Below are 21,422 nucleotides of genomic sequence, written 5' to 3' on the forward strand. Positions count from 1 at the left end.
TGCAGGTGTCTATCTTTCTCTCCCCTTCTCTGTATTTCCCTCCTCTCTCCATTTCTCTCTGTCCTATCCAACAACAAAGCAACGTCAACAATGGCAATAATAACCGCAATGAGGCTGAAACAACTAGGGGAACAAAAAAGGGGGAAAAATGGCCTCCAGGAGCGGTGGATTCATGGTGCAGGCACCGAGCCCAGCAATAGCCCTGGAGGAAAAAAAAAAAATTAGAGGTACCTCAAAAGGCAGAGAGATTTGTATAACTATGATTGGGCCAAGAAATATCTTACTTCCCTGTAGACGGTAAGGAGGCTGAGTCGAGAACAGCCAGGTTCTAAAATGCCTTTTTATTTTTACCACATTCGTCCTGCCCAACCTTGTAGCCATCTCTGTTGTCTTAGATACTGGTCACTATAGACTACGGTTATATAATGAGCAGATCACTACAACTGCAGATTGAAATCTCATGCAGGACTGGCAGGGCCATTCGGCAGTCTTCTGTCTCACAGATCAGCTGTCTCTTAATCCCCACAGCAGATATTTAACACATTTATTCCTTCAACAAATAATTTCTTCAATCTCTGATCTTGGCCAGGCATTTTTCTTAAACCCTGAAGATAAAATAGTGAACAGTGTAAGTGGGGAGAACCTTACCTTCAAAGAGCTTACCTTCTAGCAACATACCGACTGCTGCAGAAGCGTTGGTTAAACACGGACAGTTCTTGGTAGAGGGAATTTTTGTCCCAGTTTGCCCGAAACACCCCATTTCCAAGTTTTCATATCCCCCCCCCCTTTTTTTTTTACCAGAGCACTGCTCCATTCTGGTTTGTGGTGGCGCGAGGGACTAAGCCTGGGACCTTGTGATGCCTCAAGCCTGAAGACTTTTTGCATAATCCTATGCTCTCTCTCCCAGCCTTCATTTTCTTTTTAAAAAAAGTTGAGAGAAAAAGGGTGAGAGAAGACCGCAGAGCCAGTCACTCCGCCCATGACATGCTGGGTGAGGCTCAGTCAGGATCTTCTACCCCAGGGCCCAACACTTACTCACTGCACCACCTCCTGGACTCCCTCTCATTTAATCACCCTCGTTCTAAACCTTTTGCGTGATGTTCTGTCAGTCATGTTGCTATCAATATTCCCATGACGTACGTGTGACTATTACTGTCTTTTTGTGTGGGAACCAAGAATTCAGAGAAATTCAGCCATTTGCTCGCGGTCTCACTAGGGAGTGGTAGAGCCTGAATTCAAAGCCAGACAAGGGCCTGCTTCGAGCTTGTGTTGAGTCACTGTGCTGTCTGCCCTGCCTTCCTCTCCCCAGCAAGTGAACCAGGCAGTCTCTTCTCCTTCACAGGGAGATCTGTGCTTCTCTGGAGTGAACTTCCTCACGACTCCCTCCATCACAAACCTGTTTTTATTTCTACTCAGCCTCCCCCACTTTCCCATTTCAAGGAAGACACAGCTTCCTGTCTAAATTTACATTTCAGTCCCATCCCACACACCTCCTAGAAGGCCTGAATTACTTTCTCTTAGGCCTCTGACTCTCCCCCTTCCCCCATTCCCAAGCCCCATATAAGCCTGTTGTTGGAAGTATGTGTTAATCTCAGGAAGGCTTCCTGTTAGGGGAAGTTTAAACTTTACTAAATAGTAAAATAATAAATGGCTACCAACTATTTATTACCTTTTTTACCTACTAGGCACTATGAATACTCTGGTAATTTTTTTTTCTTTCTTTTTTTTTCTTTTTTGCCTCCAAGGTTATCACTGGGGCTTGGTACCTGCATGATGAGTCCACTGTTCCTGGAGGCCATTTTTTCCATTTTGTTGCCATTGTTATTGTTATTGCTGTTGTTGGATAGGACAGAGAGAAATGGAGAGAGGAGGGGGAAGACGGGGAGAGAGAAAGACAGACACCTGCAGACCTGCTTCACCGCCTGCAGGTGAGGAGCCGGGGGCTCGAACCGGAATTTTTTAAGACTGATTTATTTATGGGGTGGCGGGACCAGAGCATTACCTTGGCACATTTGATGATGGGGATGGAGTTCAGCATATCGTTTCAGAGCCCAACACTTTACCACCTCTTGGACCACCCTACACATTTTTTAATTGGGAGGGATTAATGGTTACAGTATATACAGTTGTTGATACATGTGTAAAATTTCTCGATTTTCTACAAAGCATTTCACCCCCACTCTAGGTCCTCCTCTAGCGCCAGGCCCAGGACCTAGAGCCTCCTCCCACCCACAGTCCTTTGGGTGCAGTGCACCAAACTCAGTCCAACATTGTTCTAGTTTCTCAGCTTCTGTCCATGAGTGAGATCATCCCATATTCATCCTTCTTTTTCTGCTTTCTCTCACTTAACATGATTCCTTCAAGCTCCAAGATTAGGTGGAGGTGAATTCATCATTCTTAATAATTGAGTATTCCACTGTGTGTATAGACCACAACTTTCTCAGTCACTCATCTGTTGTTGGACACCTGGTTTGCTTCCCAGTTTTGGCTTTTTGGATCTCTTCTTTGATGCTTTGATGGAGGGGAAAAAAAAGTACATATCTCCATTCAAAGCACTGCTCAGCTCTGGCTTATAGTGGTGCAGGGATTGAATTTGGGACTTTGGAGCTCAGTCCTGAGTCTCTTTGTGAATATTCTGTGTATATGCTTTCCTCACTTTTGGATGGGGTTATTTTTTGTTTGTTTGTTTTTGCTGCTGTTACTGAGTTTGGTGAGCTCTTTATATATTTTAGTCTGCTATATAGCATGTAAAGATCTCCCATTTTGTAAGGAGTCTGTTTGGGTAAGGGTTCATTTTGCTGTGCAGAAGTGTTTCAATTTGATGTAGTCCCTTTGGTTTATTTTTGTTTTTGTATTCTCTGTGATTACACTCATGTCACTGAGGAGACCTATAAAACTTAGATGGGAAAGAGTTCTGCCAGTTTTTTCCTCTAAGTATTTGATTGTTTCTGGTCTAATATCCAAGTCCTTGATTTTTGTGTGTGGTAGAATGTAGTGGTTCAGTTTCATTCTTCACTTTTGGATCTATTTGTTAAAGAGACTCTCCTTCCTCCAGTTAATATTTTGGATCCCCTTGTCAGAAGTTAGACGTCCGTAAGTGTGGGGCACCCTCCACAGCCTTTCCAGGTGAAAAATGGAAACTCAGAAAACAACATAACTTGCTTAGTTTTTGAATAGTCGTAAGACTCATTTGTCTTCCACCAAAGTCCACTGTTTCTGATGTGTGGTGCTAGTTAGCACAGTCACCAGAGACTTAGCTTGATCCTCCACTGTCTCTCCTTGTTTTTGTAGAAATGCTTTCTAAAGGAGTATTTAATACTGGTGTTTTTCTCACCTTTTATTTCCTTCTCAAGCCATCCTTGGTCTACTTTTCTACTAATCGGGGTTCTCCAGAGAACCAGCCCACCATCTGTTTAGATAGGTAGGTAGCAGACAGATACACAGATCAGACATAGAAATCTGCACACCTTTCTAGATACATTTGTATATGTGTATAGAAACTGTTATTTAAGAATTGGTTCATGTGATTGTAGGGGTTGACAAGCCTGAACTATGTAGGACAAGCTAGAAGCCTGGAGATTCAGGCAGAATTTTTCATAAACGAGTTGGAAGTGCTACTCTAGGGAACCTCCAGGGAGCTGAGGTTTTCTTAGCAGCTGAGAGCTATGCACACGTCAAGGGTGTTGTCTTCTGCCTGTTGTCAGTTGATTGTAAATATTCTGTTCACAAAATGCCTTCGCAGCATCATCTAAACTAGTGTTTGAACAGTCAGCCGGACCACTGTATCTAGCTATTTTGTCACATAAAAGTAAATATCACGGAGCTAGGGAAATAGCATAGTGGTTACAAATCAGACCTTCATACCTGAGACTTAGATCCCCCAGGATCAACCCCTGCACCACCATAAGCCGGAGATGAACAGTGCTCTGCTCAAAAAATAATAGTAATTAGACATCACAACTTTGCCATGTCTTCTATTACTTCTATTAGGAAATCCAGTGGATACTTTTCGCATCTTTCCTTATTTAACTTGCCACATTTGATGTTTTGAACCACCCAGTACTTCTTGAAACCTTTCTCCCTTAATTTTAGTTTCTCCCTAGTTCTCTCTGTCTCTCTGGATATTATGTTTCTTATATCTGAAGGACTTAGCTCCATTATCTCCCAATTACTGTATCATTGATAGTGTCTCCCTGTCCTTGACCTTCTTAATACTTCCATGGTGGTTGTCTCCAAGTCTAAAATCCCATCATAGACTTCTGTGGGCCACCAAGCCCACACGGCTCATTTCTGCCTGGTAGGTGTGTCTGCCTGCATATTCCAGACATCTCAGTTTGTCTGAACCTGCAGTCCTCTGTCCTCTCTCTGACTTGCATTTATGTCTCTCTGTTCTATCATCTATCCACCCTTTACCCACCCTTGGGCTATCTAGAAAAATTAGCACAGCACCTGTTTTTCTTCTCCTCACCTTACATTTTGTGGAGGGGGTAGGGAGAGCCAGAATATCACTTTGCTATATGTGATTTTGGGATCAAACAGTCTCACACTTTTTTCCCACTGCACCACCCCTCAGGCCACCTATCTTCGCCTTTGAATAACTGATTCCACAAATATATTTGAGCGTGCTTCCTTTCCGATATTAATGATTTTTTAGTTCTAGTGTAGTACTTGCTGGTATGTTTTGCTTGTTTGTATTTTCATTTGAGTATCACTTTTCAGTGAACTATAAACTCCTTAAATATTTCTCCTATCTGACCTCCACTATCTCTCATCAGATGTGAGGTAGCTATGATAAACCCAGAGTGAATCACACACTTCTCTAAATAAGGTCATTCCTCCACACACACAGTGGTAGACTTTTTTTTTCCTATCAGATAAGGATTTTTTTGGTATATATAAATGGATTTTGCAATTAACAGTTTAAAGACAAGTAATATAATTTAAATGAAAAAAATAATTGAGTGAGCAGGTTTGCAAAAAGACACAAATCGTCAACAGGCATCTGAAAACTTCATCACTGAGCATTAGGAAAACGGAAACCAAAGCCGCAGTGAGGAGCCGCTTCTCACCCAGTAGAGTGCCGTGCTGGACTGCTGGGTGTTTTTTTTTTAATTTCTTTATTGGGGAATTAATGTTTTACATTCAACAGTAAATACAATAGTTTGTACATGCTTAACATTTCCCAGTTTTCCATATAACAATACAACCCCCACTAGGTCCTCTGTCATCCTTCTTGGATCTGTATTCTCCCCGCCCCCACCCACCCCAGAGTCTTTTATTTTGGTGCTGCTGTTGTGTTTTATTTTGTAATAACTAGTAAATATTTCTTTTTCTTTCTTTCTTTCTTCTTTGTCTCTGTGGCTGTAGTGGGGCTTGGAGCCTGCACTACAAATTCACTGCTCCTGCAGCCATTTTTTCAAAATTTTTTTTGGGATAGGACAGAGAAATGGAGAGAGGAGGGGAAGATGGAGAGGGAGAGAGAAAGACACTTGCAGACCTGCTTCACTGCTTGTGAAGTGACCGCACCCCACACACACACACACAACACACACACACACACACACACACACACACAGGTGTAGAGCCGGGGGCTCGAACTGGGACCTTTGCTCGGGACCTTGGGCTCTGTTCTGTGCGCACTTGGTTGTATGTGCATTGCCTTCTGTTTGAATATCCTTGTGACTATTCTCAGCTCGGTTTCGTTTGTACTCTTGGAACATTTAAAGGAAAGGAAGCAGTTAAGTTTCTATTACAAACTCTCACTTTCCCATTTTTCATGCTGTTATGGAAGAACCATACATCATGTTCCCACTTAGTCTCACCACAAGGCCCTTTCTTGGCCAATTAAAGCAATGTCATGGTAAAGATAACTTTCTCAAGCTTCCAGTTCTTCTGTGTTCCTATAATGTCTCCATGCATTTAATGTCAAGAGTTAAGCCAGCTCTGTGTTGATTCTAAATGAAGGAATCATGGTTTTTAAAGATTGTTATTATAATAATGAAGACTTTTTGAGTCGTTAACATGAGATATTCAGATGACCAAGTATCCTACCCTACTCATTGGGCTGAATCAGTACAATGATCATCTCAATTTAGACTTAATGTGACTTTCTTCTCTGAACACACTTAGAAGCTACTTGTGGTGTAACTCCTTATGTACTTGATACTTACCTGACTTGGTTTCCTTGGTTGATTTTTTTTTTTTTTACTTATGGATGAAGAATCTAGCTGTGAATTTTCTCCCCTTTCCAGAATGTGGTATATTGGTTTTTAACTCCATCTGTCCCTACCCCTTTACTTACTTGTATTGTTTTGCATTGTGTTCCTAAAGTAATGGCCTTGGCTTGTTTTTTTTATGTCCTGGATGTTTCTGCAGTTTGGTTTGAGTATCTGGCTTTGCCACCCCTCCTGAACTTGGACTCGATCTGTACTTGTGACTTTAGGAAGGCAAAAGTCAGTGTTTCTTATGGAAAGTGACTTATTTTAATATATGTATGTGTATGTCTCCCCCTTCTCTTCCCTTCCCTTCCCTTTTCGGCTTCTCTTAAAAGACTGGAAAGAAAGCTGTTAAGGCAGTCCTGTGGGTATCAGCAGATGGACTCAGAGTTGTGGATGAAAAAACCAAGGTAAACTTTTTATAAGCTTAAATATTAGTTTCTGCTCATATGCTTTCTGTTCCTAATGGTCATATGTAATCTCCTAGTTTTTAGTGTCATTCTGTATCCTTTGACTTCGTCCAAAGTATGGTTTTCTGAATACTAGTTAATGTTCAGGAAGCAAGCTTAGTTAACTCATTTACTTTATGAAAAATAGAATTCTATTAGCATTTTGTTCCACATGACACAGTATGTTTAGCATACTAAGCATTTGTATTTACTGTAAGAACTAGCTTTGTTGTTGTTCTTACATAATCAAAGTCAATGCTTGAAGTTTGGTATAAAAATGACAGCATTCATCTGAAATTTCTCCTTAATAAAAAAAAATATGTTATTTAGATAGTGATATTTGAGCTGAGTATCTGCTGTTTAACTGAAAAGCCAACTTAAGAGAAATCATAAGGACTAGTAAGTGTCTCATTTGGCTAAATTTACTTGGGACCTACGCAGCACTTCAAGTCATGAGTTTCATTTTGCATTTGAGAGAAAATGATTTTGTTGTCCAAATAAGAACAGAGACAGACTCTGCCCTTGGAGAGCACAAGAAGTACTTTTATTTAATCACTAGAATTTTCTAGGAAGACATAAATTGTGGATAAATTTTAACCAAGACCATTTTAAGAAAACTATAAATGTCGCTAAGAGCAGGAGACAGTACAAGTAATAATGGGCATTTTCGATACAATTTAGTTTCTTTTGACCTTCCATCTGACTGTTAAGTGCAAGCAAAGTGTGGTTCCTGAGTGCACACTACTATTGAAAACAGAAGTGATTGTAGTTCAGCCTTGGAACTGGTGTTTCATTGATGTTTGAATCAGTGTCACACATGGAAGCTTTCTAGTTGATCTCTACCACGGCTTGTAACCTTGCCCCCTGCTGGCTATCTACAGCACTGGTGTTAGTGACATTCTTTCTGCATTAAAGGAGAGGAATTGGTAGCTTATCATCCTTGGATCCATCAAGAGTAGAAAGGAAATTGTGTGGTGTGTATGGTATAATCTGTAAAGAATTCCTACATATAAATAAGAAAAATGACAGTCCAGAAGACTGAGTCTCTCTGCTTAAGAAGCCAGTAGTCATCCAAAATAAAGTCATAGTGAGCCAAGAGAATTCAGGGTTAAAATAACTAGAAGCTTATGAAACAGCAGTGATGTGCACACTGCTGCTGTGGGAAAGCCCTTCTGTTTGAGTGTATGCTCGAGCACTCAGCCCCACTCGGCCACCTAGACATTCTAGGGCACTGGTATGTCGTACAGGAGAGCCTCAGAACATGAAGGTTTTATTTGTTTGTTTTTGACAGAAGCTGAGAGGGAAGGAGGGAAAGAAGAGGTAGAGAGAGAGAGAGAGAGAGAGAGAGAGAGAGAGAGAGAGAGAGAGAGGACCTGCAGCTTCACCACTCATGAAGCCTCCCCCAGGGCTTTGAACCTTGGGCCCTTGTGTACTGTAATATGGCACTCAACACACCACCACCTGGTCCCAGAACCTGAAGGTTTTAAAAAGTATTTTGTGTAACCATTACACCCAACAAGGTGAGAAACAGGAAAAAGTCATACTCAAAAGGAAAGTCTTTCTGAATTTCTTATATTTATATATGATTTTCCCCATACGGGTTCACTAGTGTGTTAAGGGACTGTGCTCTTCTTAGGAAAACCTAAGAAAGAGAAAACTCTTTGTATGAATACAGACAACTACTTATTATTATTTTTTAGTGCCACCAGGGTTATCACTGGGACCTGGTGCCAGCACTATAAACCCACCATTCCTGGTAGTCATTCTTTACTTTTTTTTAGTTGGATAGGATAGAAAGAAATCGAGAGAGGAGGGGGAGATAGAGAAAGATAGACATCTGCAGACCTACTTCACCACTTGTGAAGCTTCCCCCCCGTAGGTGGGGAGTGGGGGCTCAAACCTGGGTCCTTGCACAAGTCAGTATGTGCACTTAACCAGGCGTGCCACCACCCAGCCCCAGGAACTGTTTTTAAATGTGAACTATCTTTAAATTGATTATAATAGATTCCTTCACTGAATATAGATTCTACCGTGATAAAATTAGAATCAAAAAGCTTGTGTTCTTTAGGCGCTGGCTTATGAGGTAGGGGAGGCATCAGGGTACAGTACTTCTTGTCTCCCCCTCAGTCATAGTTTCAGTATTCACACCGGTGACCTCAGAACTAGCTGTCCTCGCCTCCCTGCAGTAAATGGGCATTTTGGATTGTGAAACGAGCATCCTGTGTTTCTTCTGAGAAAGCTGCATACCTTCCTAAGTTCTGCAATCTTTGTGCTTCCCTTTTTCTAGGACCTCATAGTTGACCAGACAATAGAAAAGGTGTCTTTCTGTGCCCCAGACAGGAACTTTGATAGAGCCTTCTCCTACATATGTCGTGACGGCACCACTCGGCGCTGGATCTGCCATTGCTTCATGGCCGTGAAGGACACGGTGAGTCCCCAGCACGACGAGCCCCGGCTGAACTGCTTCTAGGTTCACTCGGCCAGGCAGTTTCCTCTGGGGGCCGGGCGGTGGTGCACCCAGTTAAGTGCACGTAGTGTCAAGTGTGAGGACCAGCACAAGGATCCTTGGTTCAAGCCCCCGGCTCCCCACCTGCAGGGGGTCACTTCACAAGCGGTGGAGGTCTTCTGGTGTCTCTTTTTCTCTCTTCCTATCTTCCCCTCTTCTCTTAATTTCTCATCCTATTCAACAAAAGGTGAAAAATATGGCCCCCAAGAGCGGTGGCGCAGCGGGTTAAGCGCACGTGGTGCAAAGCGCAAGGACCGGCGTGGGGATCCCGGTTAGAGCCCCCCGCTCCCCACCTTCAGGGGAGTCGCTTCACAGGCGGTGAAGCAGGTCTGCAGGTGTCTATCTTTCTCTCCCCTCTCTGTCTTCCCCTCCTCTCTCCATTTCTCTCTGTCCTATCCAACAACGAACAACATCAACAATGGTAATAATAATAACCACAACGAGGCTACAACAACAGGGGCAACAAGGGGGGGGGGAATGGCCTCCAGGAGCGGTGGATTCATGGTGCAGGCACCGAGCCCAGCAATAACCCTGGAGGAAAAAAAATAAAAATAAAAATAAAAATAAATTAAAAGGGGGAGTCGGGCGGTAGCGCAGTGGGTTAAGCACAGGTGGCACAAAGCGCAAGGACCGGTGTAAGGATCCAGGTTCCAGCCCCCAGCTCCCCACCTGCAGGGGAGTCGCTTCATAGGCGGTGAAGCAGGTCTGCAGGTGTCTATCTTTCTCTCCCCCCTCTGTCTTCCCCTCCTCTCTCCATTTCTCTCTGTCCTATCCAATAACAACCACATCAATAACAACAACAATAATAACTACAACAACAATAAAAAAAGACAACAAGGGCAACAAAAGGGAAAATAAATAAAATTTAAAAATAATTAATTTTAAAAAAGAACATTGGGAGTTTTTTAATGTATAGCATCGAGTGTATGATTCCTAAATTATTGAGTCCAAACAGTATAACTTTATGAAGACTACCAATCAGCAAACTCTTAGCAGGGTTTAGCCTGAAAGAGAATTGGACCTCTTCTAGTAGAGCTCAGTTTAGATGTAAAGGCGATTGGAGATGCTTTTGGCACCTTCTCCATCTGTTCTTGCTTCACTGTGTAGCTTTTTGTCATTTAAGAAGTTAGTGGCAATTTATGAGGATTTATAAAAGAGTAAGTCTGTCCATCTCTAAGCTGCCATGTGTAATCTTATCAAATATTGATACATAAAATGCAGTGAAATCACTTACTCAAAGCCAGGTGTGTCAATAGGATCAGATACATGCATGGTATGATCTTGAAAAGATCACTAAGGGTTCCCTGTTCTCAGATACCTCACTGTTAGTGATGCCAATAGCTATTATATCAACTCTGACTTTTATTTCCCAATTAGAGAAGGGTTTAAAATACAAAGAGCCCAGAAAGGAACAGTACAGGAGAACAGAAGGTGAAGCTTTCTGGGTATGGTGTATTGCAAAGGACTATGGGGAAAGCGAGAAAGGAGTGGGGTGGAGGGACATTGGGGTCCTGGCGTCTGATGGGGAGGAGACCCAAGGCTGGGGGAGCAAGTGTCTCCTAGACTCCTGTCAAGGGAAGACGAGAGGTTGTGTCTGTGTGTCAGACAGTCCAGTGCCAGCCATTAAGCCTCCTCAAAACAAAACACAGAATCCAAGGCCGGGTGGAATGTAGGCCTGTCTGCTGCCCCGAGAGGTGGCTGGCATGTAGCGCTTCCCCGGCATCTCTGCTCCACACAGCTGCTTGGGCACTGCTGAGGCAGACATTGTGTTGGAACCCAGGCCAGTGCATGGACTCCGAGTGTGCAGCCCAGATTAAAGCCTGCCCTTCCCCCTTTCTCTCTCCCCCCTCCCCCTATCTCTTCCTCTTTCTTCCAAAAACAAGGGCCCAGTGGCACAGTAGGGGAGTGTACACATTACCATGCAGAATGACCCAGATTCAGACCCCAGGTTCCTACTTGCATAGGGGAAACTTCATAAGCAGCAAAGCAGTGCTCTCTCTCTCTCTCTCTCCACCCCCCAACTCCTTTCCCAATCTCTACCAAAAAAGGAAAGAAAACTAAATGACCACCAGAAGTAGTAGATTAATTGTACAGGAACCAGAGCCCCAGTGATAACCCTGATAGCAGTTTTTTAAAAATGGCTTATTTGTATTCTAAGCCAGTGTGTAATTATTGGCACCATAACTGATTGTAAAAGTATTTTAAACTGGGGTCTGGGAGGTGGTGCAGTGGATAAAACACTGGACTTTCAAGCATGAGGTCCTAAGTTTGATCCCTGGCAGCAGCATATGTACCAGAGAGATGTCTGGTTCTTTCTCTCTCTCTCTCTCTCTCTCCTGTCTTTTTCATTAGTGAGTAAAATCTTAAAAAAAAAAATGTTTTAAACCTCTGTTATGTTCCAGGGTGAAAGACTAAGCCATGCAGTAGGCTGTGCTTTTGCAGCCTGTTTGGAACGCAAGCAGAAGCGAGAGAAAGAATGTGGAGTGACAGCTACTTTTGATGCCAGTCGAACCACTTTTACAAGAGAAGGGTCGTTCCGCGTCACCACAGCCACCGAGCAAGCAGAAAGAGAGGAGATCATGAAGCAAATGCAAGATGCCAAGAAAGGTACCGTCTTGTAGCAGACAGTGTGTGTTTGTTGAAGGTAACTTTCCCCACAGGTAGTAATTTGGAGCTCTCGGGGCCAAACTCCCACAGGGCGGACCCCTGGCCGTATATGAAGCCCTTAAACTGGAGATCTGAACGTTTGGTTCATAAGTATATACTTTCCCCATTACATTAAGCTGTCGAGGAAGCTAGGAGTCCAGTTGAAGAAGCTTCAAAGATACTAACATGAAAATTGGAAGGTCTGTACCCCAGGTGCGGCAATTTCTGTGATAGGTTCTTGTAGGCTTGAGGACCTGGGGTTGAGAGCGGCGTGCAAAGGAAGCTGTATTGCGGTGTCTGGAGCACCCAGCAGAAAAGCAAATAAATAGATCTTGAAAAACTAGCACCTAACTTGATTGCCCCATAGCCTTGTTGATTTTCACTTGTGATTTTGCCTAATGTGAGTTTTTTCAGGTACACTGGACAACATAGCAGAAACGTCTGCACAAGCAGTGAAGTTACTCAGTATATAGTCTGTTGTGTTGGGCTGGTCTTAGATGTGCTTCCGAACTGAGCAGTAGGACTTGGGCAATGCTTTGCATGCCTAGGATGAAGTCCAACAAGGAACATTTTAGAATTCAGCGGTTCAGTTAAAATAGATATGACTGATATTTTGCTGATGGTTTACTGTATCCTTTTGCATATCTTTGTAATGCTCCTTTTTTTTTGTTTCAGAGCACTGCAGCACTGCTTAGCTCCGGCTTATGGTGTGGGGGATTGAACCTTGGCACTTTGCATAACCATTATCCTATCTCCCCCACCCCCAATGCCTCTCTTTCTTTTGAAAATAAGTTAATAGTATATTTTAATACTGTTCTCACCACTGAAGATCTGTGTCCTCAGCCCCAGCCCCTTACGGTGGGCCTGAAAACCCACTCTCCTGCCCCAGTCTTTGACTTTGACGGGACACTCCCCCAGTGCCTCTTCAAAGACGGGTTCGTGATTTTAGGAGGCATCTTTAGCAGTCTAGAGCTGACTTAAACATCTCTAATTAAGCTAAAAACAACATATACATACTTTATTTGAAATGTATTGATGATCACGTTTTTGTCTTTGACTGTATTTGTTTTATTTATTGAATAGAGACAGAAGTCAAGAGAGGTGGGGGAAATAAGATGGGAGGTGAGGACTGGGGCTTGAACCCGGGCCTCTGCACATCTACTGTCAACCACGACTCTGCCCATCTTAACAGCATTTATGCCATGTTACCAAGAATTAAAAGTACCTTAGGAAGTCAGGATGGCCGAGTGGTCTCAGGTGCTGCACTCAGAATTAAAAGCACCTTGCTGCTTCTACTTTAAAAGTATTTGGTCTTTAATACGTTAAAAGTATTGCTATTTGGTCTGCTTCAGTGGCTTTCAGACTGAAATATCCTTTAACTAACACCAGATATCACAGAACAGCTGCCAAACTAGTCGAGTTTCAGCATCTACATGGGACTGTGAGGACAGTGGTGTTCAACCCCCTGCACCACCATAAGCCAGAGCTGAGCAGTGCTCTGGGAGAGAGAGACTCCTACATCACTGTTTCACTACTTGTAAAGCTTCCCCCCGCAAGTGGGGACCAGTGGCTTGAACCTGAGTCCTTGCGCACTGTAACATGTACGCTCAGCCAGGCATGCCCCACCACCTGAACCCTCCTTAAACTCGGGTTTATTTGACCGACGATGCCACGCTTAAATAAGCAGACTAAAGGAACTCAGACTAGGAAGGCCTGGGTACTTGAGCAAGCTTTTTTTTTCCAAGTCTTAAGTTACGAATCGCTGCATGAGACTCAGAGATTGAGCATTCGTGTCCTCGTAGATGCACTGTGTAGCATGGACTAGGTTATTCAACCGTCTACTTGTCTGAGAAAGAAGCGCTCTGGGAACTGCTTCTAATCAGTGTTAGGGAAGAGATGGGTCAGGGGACTTGAGGGGACTTTTGAGTCCCTCAGCTGTTCCAGTTCAAATAATTTTAAGAGAAATGATTGCTAAGGTCATCTTTATTGGTTTTCTTGAGGTGAAACAGATAAGACAGCCGTTGGTTCATCAGTGACCCCTGGCAACACTGTGCCCTCCCCATCTTCCCCCACGTCGCCCACTCTGGATGCCGCGGCCTCTCTGGAGACGAACAACCCTCATGCCATCCCACGCCGACACGCACCCATAGAACAGCTTGCTCGCCAAGGCTCTTTCCGGGGATTTCCTGCTCTTAGCCAGAAGATGTCACCCTTCAAACGCCAACTCTCCTTACGCATCAATGAGTTGCCTTCCACAATGCAAAGGAAGACTGATTTCCCCATAAAAAATGCAGGTAAGGGGGTAATGGGGGCCGGGAAATAGCTCACACTTCACCACATAGGAGGACCCGGGCCCGAGCCCCGACCCCCCCCCCACATGCAGGCACCATGCAGAGAGGAGGCTTCACAGGCGGCGGATCAGTACCCGGTGTCTCCCCTTCACTCCGTCTTCTCCTGTATTTTTTAATTATCTCTGCTTATTTACTGGGTAGATACAGTCAGAAATTGAGAGGGAAGGAGGTGATGAGGGAGAGTCAGACACCTGCAGCCCTGCTCCACCACTTGTGAAGCTTTCCCCTGCAGGTGGGGACCGGGCTTGAACCTGGGTCCTTGAGCACTGTAACGTAGCTCAACCAGGTGCGCCACCACCCGACCCCATGTCTTTCCTTTCTGTTCTCACCCTCAATCTTGAAGGGGGAGGGGGGAGGGGGAATAACACAGGTGGTGGAACTGAGCAGGCACAGAGCCCTGGAGGAGGGTACAGGGTCCCATGCACGGAGCAGCAACGCCTCGGCCCGTGGAGCAAACCCTCCGTCTCTGAGCCCGGCTGACTGCTTCATCTTGTGCCATTTTTCTGCTGGGAGAAAACTCTGGTCCATGGAGGGAGACACGAATAAAAATAAAAAGAATTACCCCAACAAATAGTCATGATGGGGATTCTGCGGCTTGTCTACAGGGTTTGTGGTTTATCTGTGGACGTGCACGACCTCTTAGCCAGCCAGCTTCCAAACATCAAGGCTCTCAAGTCTCCCTTCCTATTCTCCTGCCTGGGACCCAGCTAGGAATGAATTTAAAAGGCGTTAGGCTCACATCTAACCAAACAGCGTTACTGTCAGAAATCCCGGAAGACACAGACAGAGAAGTGTTCGTCGTCCCTGTGCCTGGCCGGCTCCACAGGGAGGAAACTGCACACGGGCCTCCTGTAGACCTAAGACCTGCTGGCACGTTCACGACCTCAGAGCTGCCACACAGCTCTGTGCAGCTCTGTCCTTGTCCTGAGGTCTGGAGCGCGAGGCGGCAGGTGTGGTCAGTGCTTTTCTTAGGCCCTGCTCTCTCAGACAGTTCAAGCCATCGCTACGGCAGAATAAGGAGAAACTGTCTCAATAGGGTGCTCCCCCTGGTGGTGGTGGAATGTAAAGTGTTTGAGCTAAATGACTGCTGAGGGTCTGCACAGCTGTCCTATAAAAACTAAAACTCTGGGGAGTCGGGCGGTAGCACAGCGGGTTAAGCGCAGGTGGCGCAAAGCGCAAGGACCGGCATAAGGATCCCGGTTCGAGCCCCCGGCTCCCCACCTGCAGGGGAGTCGCTTCACAGGCGGTGAAGCAGGTCTGCAGGTGTCTGTCTTTCTCTCCCCCTCTCTGTCTTCTCCTCCTCTCTCCATTTCTCTCTGTCCTATCCAACAACGATGACATTAGTAACAACAATAAAACAAGGGTAACAAAAGGAAATAAATAAATAAATAGATATTTAAAAAAAGGGAGTTGGGCGGTAGCGCAGTGGGTTAAGCGCACGTGGCAAAGCACAAGGACCCGCGTAAGAATCTCAGTTTGGGGAGTCGGGTGGTAGCTCAGCTGGCTAAACGCACATGGCGTAAAGCGCAAGGAATAGGCATAAGGATCCTGGTTCGAACCCTGGCTCCCCACCTGCAGGGGAGTCGCTTCACAAGCGGTGAAGCAGGTCTGCAGGTGTCTATCTTTCTCTCCTCCTCTCTGTCTTCCCCTCCTCTCTCCATTTCTCTCTGTCCTATCCAACAATGACAACAACAATAATAACTACAACAATAAAACAACAAGGACAACAAAGGGAATAAATAAATAAAATAAATATTTAAAAAAAAAAACTAAAACTCTGGGAGTCGGGCGGTAGCACAGCGGGTTAAGCGCAGGTGGCGCTAAGCACAAGGACCAGTGTAAGGATCCCGGTTTGTGCCCCCGGCTCCCCACCTGCACGGGAATCGCTTCACAAGCGGTGAAACAGGACTGCAGGTGTCTATCTTTCTCTCCCCTTCTTTGTCTTCCCCTCCTCTCTCCATTTCTCTCTGTCCTATCCAACAACAACGAGATCGACAACAACTACAACAATAAAACAACAAGGGCAACAAAAGGGAATAAATTTTAAAAAAAAGATAAAAAAAAAAACAACTAAAACTCTGGAGGCTTCAAGTGTCTCACTCTCAGACTCTCTCTGGAACAGAAGAGCAATAAAAACTATTATTCTCGGGGCCAGGCGGTGGTGCGCCTTGTTAAGCACACACATTACTGTGCAGAAGGACCCAGGTTCAAGCCCCTGGTCCCCACCTGCAGAGGGAAAGCTGCACAAGTGAAGCAGGCTGCAGGTGTCTTACTGTCTCTTCTCTACCCTCCCCTCTCAATTCCCCTGTCTCTGATTAGCTTCCTCGGTGACACAGAAGCATCCTTCAGTCTGTATTAGGAACAAAGCCTCCGGGCCAGGCAGTGGCATACCTAGTTAAGCACTCAGTGCCAAAGAACCCAGGTTCGAGCCCCTGGTCCCCACCTGCAGGGGGAGAGCTTCATGATCTCTGGCTATCTCTGTCCAATAAGTAAAGATAATTTAAAAAAAATAACAAAGCCTCTAAAGTCCTGCACCTCAGTTTATACATATATATAATATATATATATATATATATACATGCATACATGCATACATACATACATACATACATGCATATATATATTAGCTCATATTCTTGGAGCTTTGGATAAAATGAGTGATGATGTCCTCATGACTTATTACTGAGAAGTGAACCAAGCTTACATTCATGCCCCTGGCTTTAACCCATTTTTGGAGAAGCTGTTAAATGGCTTGAGAATTTAACTCAGACTCCAGTCTTGGTAACTATTAGGTTACAGAAGAGTTACACAGATCTAGAAAGATCTAATGATCCTGGCCCGGAAAGAGAATACCAAGCTCTCAGCAGGATCACACAAGAAAGGAGACAGAGCCCTCTGGAGATTGGCAGTGAGGCAGCTAGGCCCTTTCTGTCTTCCCATCTGAAAGCCAGAGAAATTGTTTTTCTTCATGTTTTTTTAAAAACCTTTTTTTCTTTTATTTTTATTTTCTTTTTTTGCTGGATAGAGACAGCCAGAAATCAAAAGGGTGATAGGGAGAGAGGCAGAGAGAGACCTGCAACACTACTTTGCCACTCACAAAGCTCTCCCCCTGTAGGTGGGGACCGGGGGCTCGAACCCGGGTCCTTGCGCATTGTAATCCGTGTGCTCAACCAGGTGCGCCACCACCCGGCCCCTTTTTCATGTTTATTTCCCCTCTCATCTCTCCTTTATCTCTGTCTCACTATCCCCCCTTTTTACTTGAGGGGTTAATGGTTTACAGTGCAGTTACTGGCACATGGGCACAATTTGGTTATGCACCAGGACCCCACAGTTCATCTGTGCCCACCTGCCCCCCACCTTCCCCGGAGGCCTTTGCTTTGATGCAGTTTGAATTTGTTTTTGTCGCCTTGCCTGTCAGCTAGCTCATCGAGACGTCTCCTCGGCCTCAGGGATGCAGTGTGAAGTGTCACCTTGTGTCTCACGCAGCTTCATTTCGGCTGTTCATTCAGGAGCCGTCTTCTTCTATTATTTTTTTTTTGTATTTTCTACTTAGATTATTATTAAACACAATTTACTGAATCAGTCATAACAGATCTAACACAGTAATGAGAAACTTTATTGAGAGAGCACTGATCATGCTTCATGGCCAGATCCCAGGCTTAATCCATTGGTTGGTTTGCTTGTTGTGCTTTGGGGAGTTCACCGTGATCCATTTTCTGTGTGTTTCGCAGTGCCAGAAGTAGAAGGGGAAGCAGAGAGCATCAGCTCCCTGTGCTCACAGATCACCAACGCCTTCAGCACCCCCTCTGAGGATCCCTTCTCATCTGCCCCGATGACCAAACCAGTAACGACGGTTGCTCCACAGTCTCCTGCCTTCCAAGGTTAGTGTCCTCCCAGCCTGCTCAGCTATTCTCTTTGAAGCCAGTACGCACTGGCGTGCTCACTGACTGTAAGCTGGCATCCTGAGCTTCCCGAAAGCTGGTCAGACCCACTGTATGTCTGTTGATAATGTCTGACTCATTAATACCCCTCTTAATGTCTGTGTGTTTCGTGCCCCTTCCTAATTCTTGAGTCTGCATTTGGCACTTTGCCTGTACTTACCAGCTTTCACCCCATTCTGTCAGGGGTTTCTTCCCCTCTCTCTCTTCTGTCGCCATCATAGCTCCCCCCGCCCTCATCACTGGGGTCTCACTGCTGTGAGCTGACTTATTTTCAGATAGAGGCGGGCACCACAGCACTGAAACTCCCTCCACTGCACAGGGGAGCAGGTGCACCTTCCGTGTGAGCTGTTTCTCCAGCTTCCAGGTAGGAGCTGCTGCAGGCCCAGCTGGCGGCTTCACTGGCCCCTTGACTGACAAGGCAGTGTCCAGGCTAGTGGCACAAGCAAGTGACCAGAGTTGCTTCTAGCATTATGCTTTCCTCAGTATGGCTGTGTTGTTATTAAAAGGCTTATGAGAGAGAATGATGGTGGGACGGGGGGGGGGGGGGGAGATGAACTGAGCACTGCTCAGCTCTCACAAAGCCAGTGCTGGGGATTGAACTTGGGTCTCAGGCGTACAAGGCAGGGCTCTCTCAGACTGAGCTTTTTCCCCAGCACATGCTGGAACCATCTTCATGTCAGGTGACTTTTCACCTCGGTGTGATTTGATGGTCATCGTCTGGAGATGTGTTTAGTTTCATGATTTGAAGTGGCGTGGGGAGTGTTAGTGGCATCCAGATCAAGACCTAGGATGCTACTAAGTGTTCTTCAACGCACAAGACTCCTGCCCTTAACAGTAAGGAACTGTCCAGCCCACAGTATCAGCAGTGCAAGCCAAGGCTGAGAAGCCCGAGCACAAGAGGCTCACAAAGGGAAATGGGCTTCTTCTGACTCTCGGTTTCCCTCTTTTATAACAAGTGTCTGAAATCTTTGCTTCCTGGCATTGAAGAGTTAGTAGAAATCATAGAGCTACAGAGCCGGTGGGTTTCTGCAAATCATTCAGCAAATGGTCTGTGTGGTTTAAATTTCAGATGTTGAAAGATTTGAGCTCCTGTCGTGGCTGTTTCTTTCTAGGAAGCTTTGCTTCTAGTGGAGGAATCTATTTATTTATTTAAAAAAGGAGACATTGACAAAACCATAGGATAGGAGGGGTACAACTCTACACAATTCCCACCACCCAATCTCCATATCCCATCCCCTCCCCTGATAGCTTTCCCATTCTCTATCCCTCTGGGAGCATGGACCCAGGGTCATTGTGGGATGCAGAAGGTGGAAGGTCTGGCTTCTGTAATTGCTTCCCCGCTGAACATGGGCGTTGACAGGTCGATCCATACTCCCAGCCTGCCTCTCTCTTTCCCTAGTAGGGTGGATCTCTGGGGAAGTGGAGCTCCAGGACACATTGGTGAGGTTGTCTGTCCAGGGAAGTCTGGTCGGCATCTTGTTGGCATCTGGAACCTGGTTGCTGAAAAGAGAGTTAACGTACAAAGCCAAACAAATTGTTGAACGATTATGGACCTAAAGGCTGGAATAGTGCAGATGAAGTGTTGGGGGGTACTCACTGCAGACTATTGTGTACTTCTGCTTTCAGGTATATATTTTGCCCTGGTTTATGGACACGTGTGAACATAGGCTCTATCTCAGAGGACCTGGTCTATATCTAGGTTTTGGGATTTTGTTAGGAAGTGAACCACCTGGAATGGAATTAGAGAATCCTATGAAAGGAAAGGTCTGACCCAAGTAATGAAGCTAAAGGGTTGTCATTCCACACGTGAAGTCTCTGGACACAGTCTGAAGTGAAGCGTGCTGGGGTGGCACTCGTTGCGTTGATTAGGTTGTGATTGGTGGATGCAATAATTTGATGTGAATTGAGAGAGGCATGCAGGAAAGTGGGCCTCACCCTAGGGTCCCAGGACTGGGGGAAATATAGGCTCTATAGTGGAGATGTGAGGTTCCTGCTGTCTTAGGGTTCAAGAAGACAATGGATAGTTATTGTTATCATCACATTATTTGGTAATTGGGTTAACTTTGAAAAGTCCCTTTGTTAGGGTTTGGGGTATAGTACCCAGCATCTTGTATATAGCTGTGCCAGCGGTTGCTTCTGTTCTCTAGTGGAGGAATCTTATACTGTATACTTAACTGTACGCATTTCCTCCAGGCAGAGTCAGTCTCTCCCTCTCTCTCTCTCTCTCTCTCTCTCTCTCTCTCTCTCATGGGGGGGGTGGGCAGGGCCTATGCACAGGCAGTTTCCAGACACTTTCCAGAAGGGGGCGCCACTGCATCAAGGCTGCGGGCACTCACACCGAGACAAGCGTCATGTACATGGCAGTGCGGGCACTCTCCTTGGGGGCTATCTCTGTAGTCCAGGTCAACCTTTATTATTGTGTGCACTGTGCGGCGCTTCATTTCACCTAATACTTATAGGCACAATTAACTGAGCGCTTAGGACAGTCACACGACTGTTGAGGACGCATGCATTTTAAAATGATTTTTAGGGAGTCAGGTGGTAGCACAGAGGGTTTAAGCACACGTGGCGCAAAGCGCAAGGACCGGTGTAAGGATCCCGGTTCGAGCCCCCGGCTCCCCACCTGCAGGGGAGTCACTTCACAGGCGGTGAGGCAGGTCTGCAGATGTCTGTCTTTCTCTCCTCCTCTCTGTCTTCCCCTCCTCTCTCCATTTCTCTCTGTCCTGTCCAATAACCATGACATCAACAACAATGAAAAACAACAAGGGCAACAAAAAGGGAAAATAAGTAAATATATAAAATGATTTTTAATTACCTTTATTGGATAGAGACAGCCAGAAATCAAGAAGGGAGGGGGTGATAGAGATGGAGCGAGACAGACACCTGCAGCACTGCTTCACCATTTGCAAAGCTTTCCCCCTTCAGGGGGAAAAGACTGGGGGCTTGAACCTGGGTCCCTGTGTATTGTAACATATGTGCCGCCACTCGGCCCCAGGCGCGTGTGTTTTTTAAGATCTCATCCAGTTCCCCACAGAAACCCTGGGCATTGCTGTAGACAGGTAAAAAGAGGCACAGCGAGGACTCCAAGCCAAGGGCTTTCTGAGCACAGTGCCTGCTCATCACTGGCTCTCCTGCTCCCAGGGCGGCTGTGCAGAGCCGTGCAGAACTTGCTCCTCCTCGTTCCTTTAAGGGGCTCCCAGTCCGTGGGGGAAAGCTCATGTTTCCACTAGCTGACCGTGACTGGTAGCAGCAGCGTAAGCATGGTTGGCGAATGATCGTCCTGCCAGGACAGGGGAAGGAGCTGCCTTTCTACT

At 45.5% G+C, this 21,422-nt stretch overlaps 1 protein-coding gene across 7 annotated transcripts in view; it reads left to right on the forward strand.

The window, feature by feature from the left end:
- Positions 1–21,422, forward strand: part of NUMB (NUMB endocytic adaptor protein) — an 86,535-nt gene that overhangs the window by 59,987 nt on the left and 5,126 nt on the right. For 6 of the 7 annotated variants that reach the window (XM_060175508.1, XM_060175513.1, XM_060175512.1 and 3 more), the window contains 5 exons: positions 6,551–6,625; positions 8,952–9,092; positions 11,573–11,777; positions 13,817–14,110; positions 17,899–18,048. In XM_060175508.1, the coding sequence (XP_060031491.1) occupies positions 6,551–6,625; positions 8,952–9,092; positions 11,573–11,777; positions 13,817–14,110; positions 17,899–18,048 (865 nt within the window). The remainder of the gene's footprint in view (positions 1–6,550; positions 6,626–8,951; positions 9,093–11,572; positions 11,778–13,816; positions 14,111–17,898; positions 18,049–21,422) is intronic. The other variant, XM_016187543.2, reaches the window with a different exon arrangement.

This window comes from Erinaceus europaeus, chromosome 16 (genome assembly GCF_950295315.1).
Source record: "Erinaceus europaeus chromosome 16, mEriEur2.1, whole genome shotgun sequence".
NCBI lineage: Eukaryota > Metazoa > Chordata > Mammalia > Eulipotyphla > Erinaceidae > Erinaceus > Erinaceus europaeus.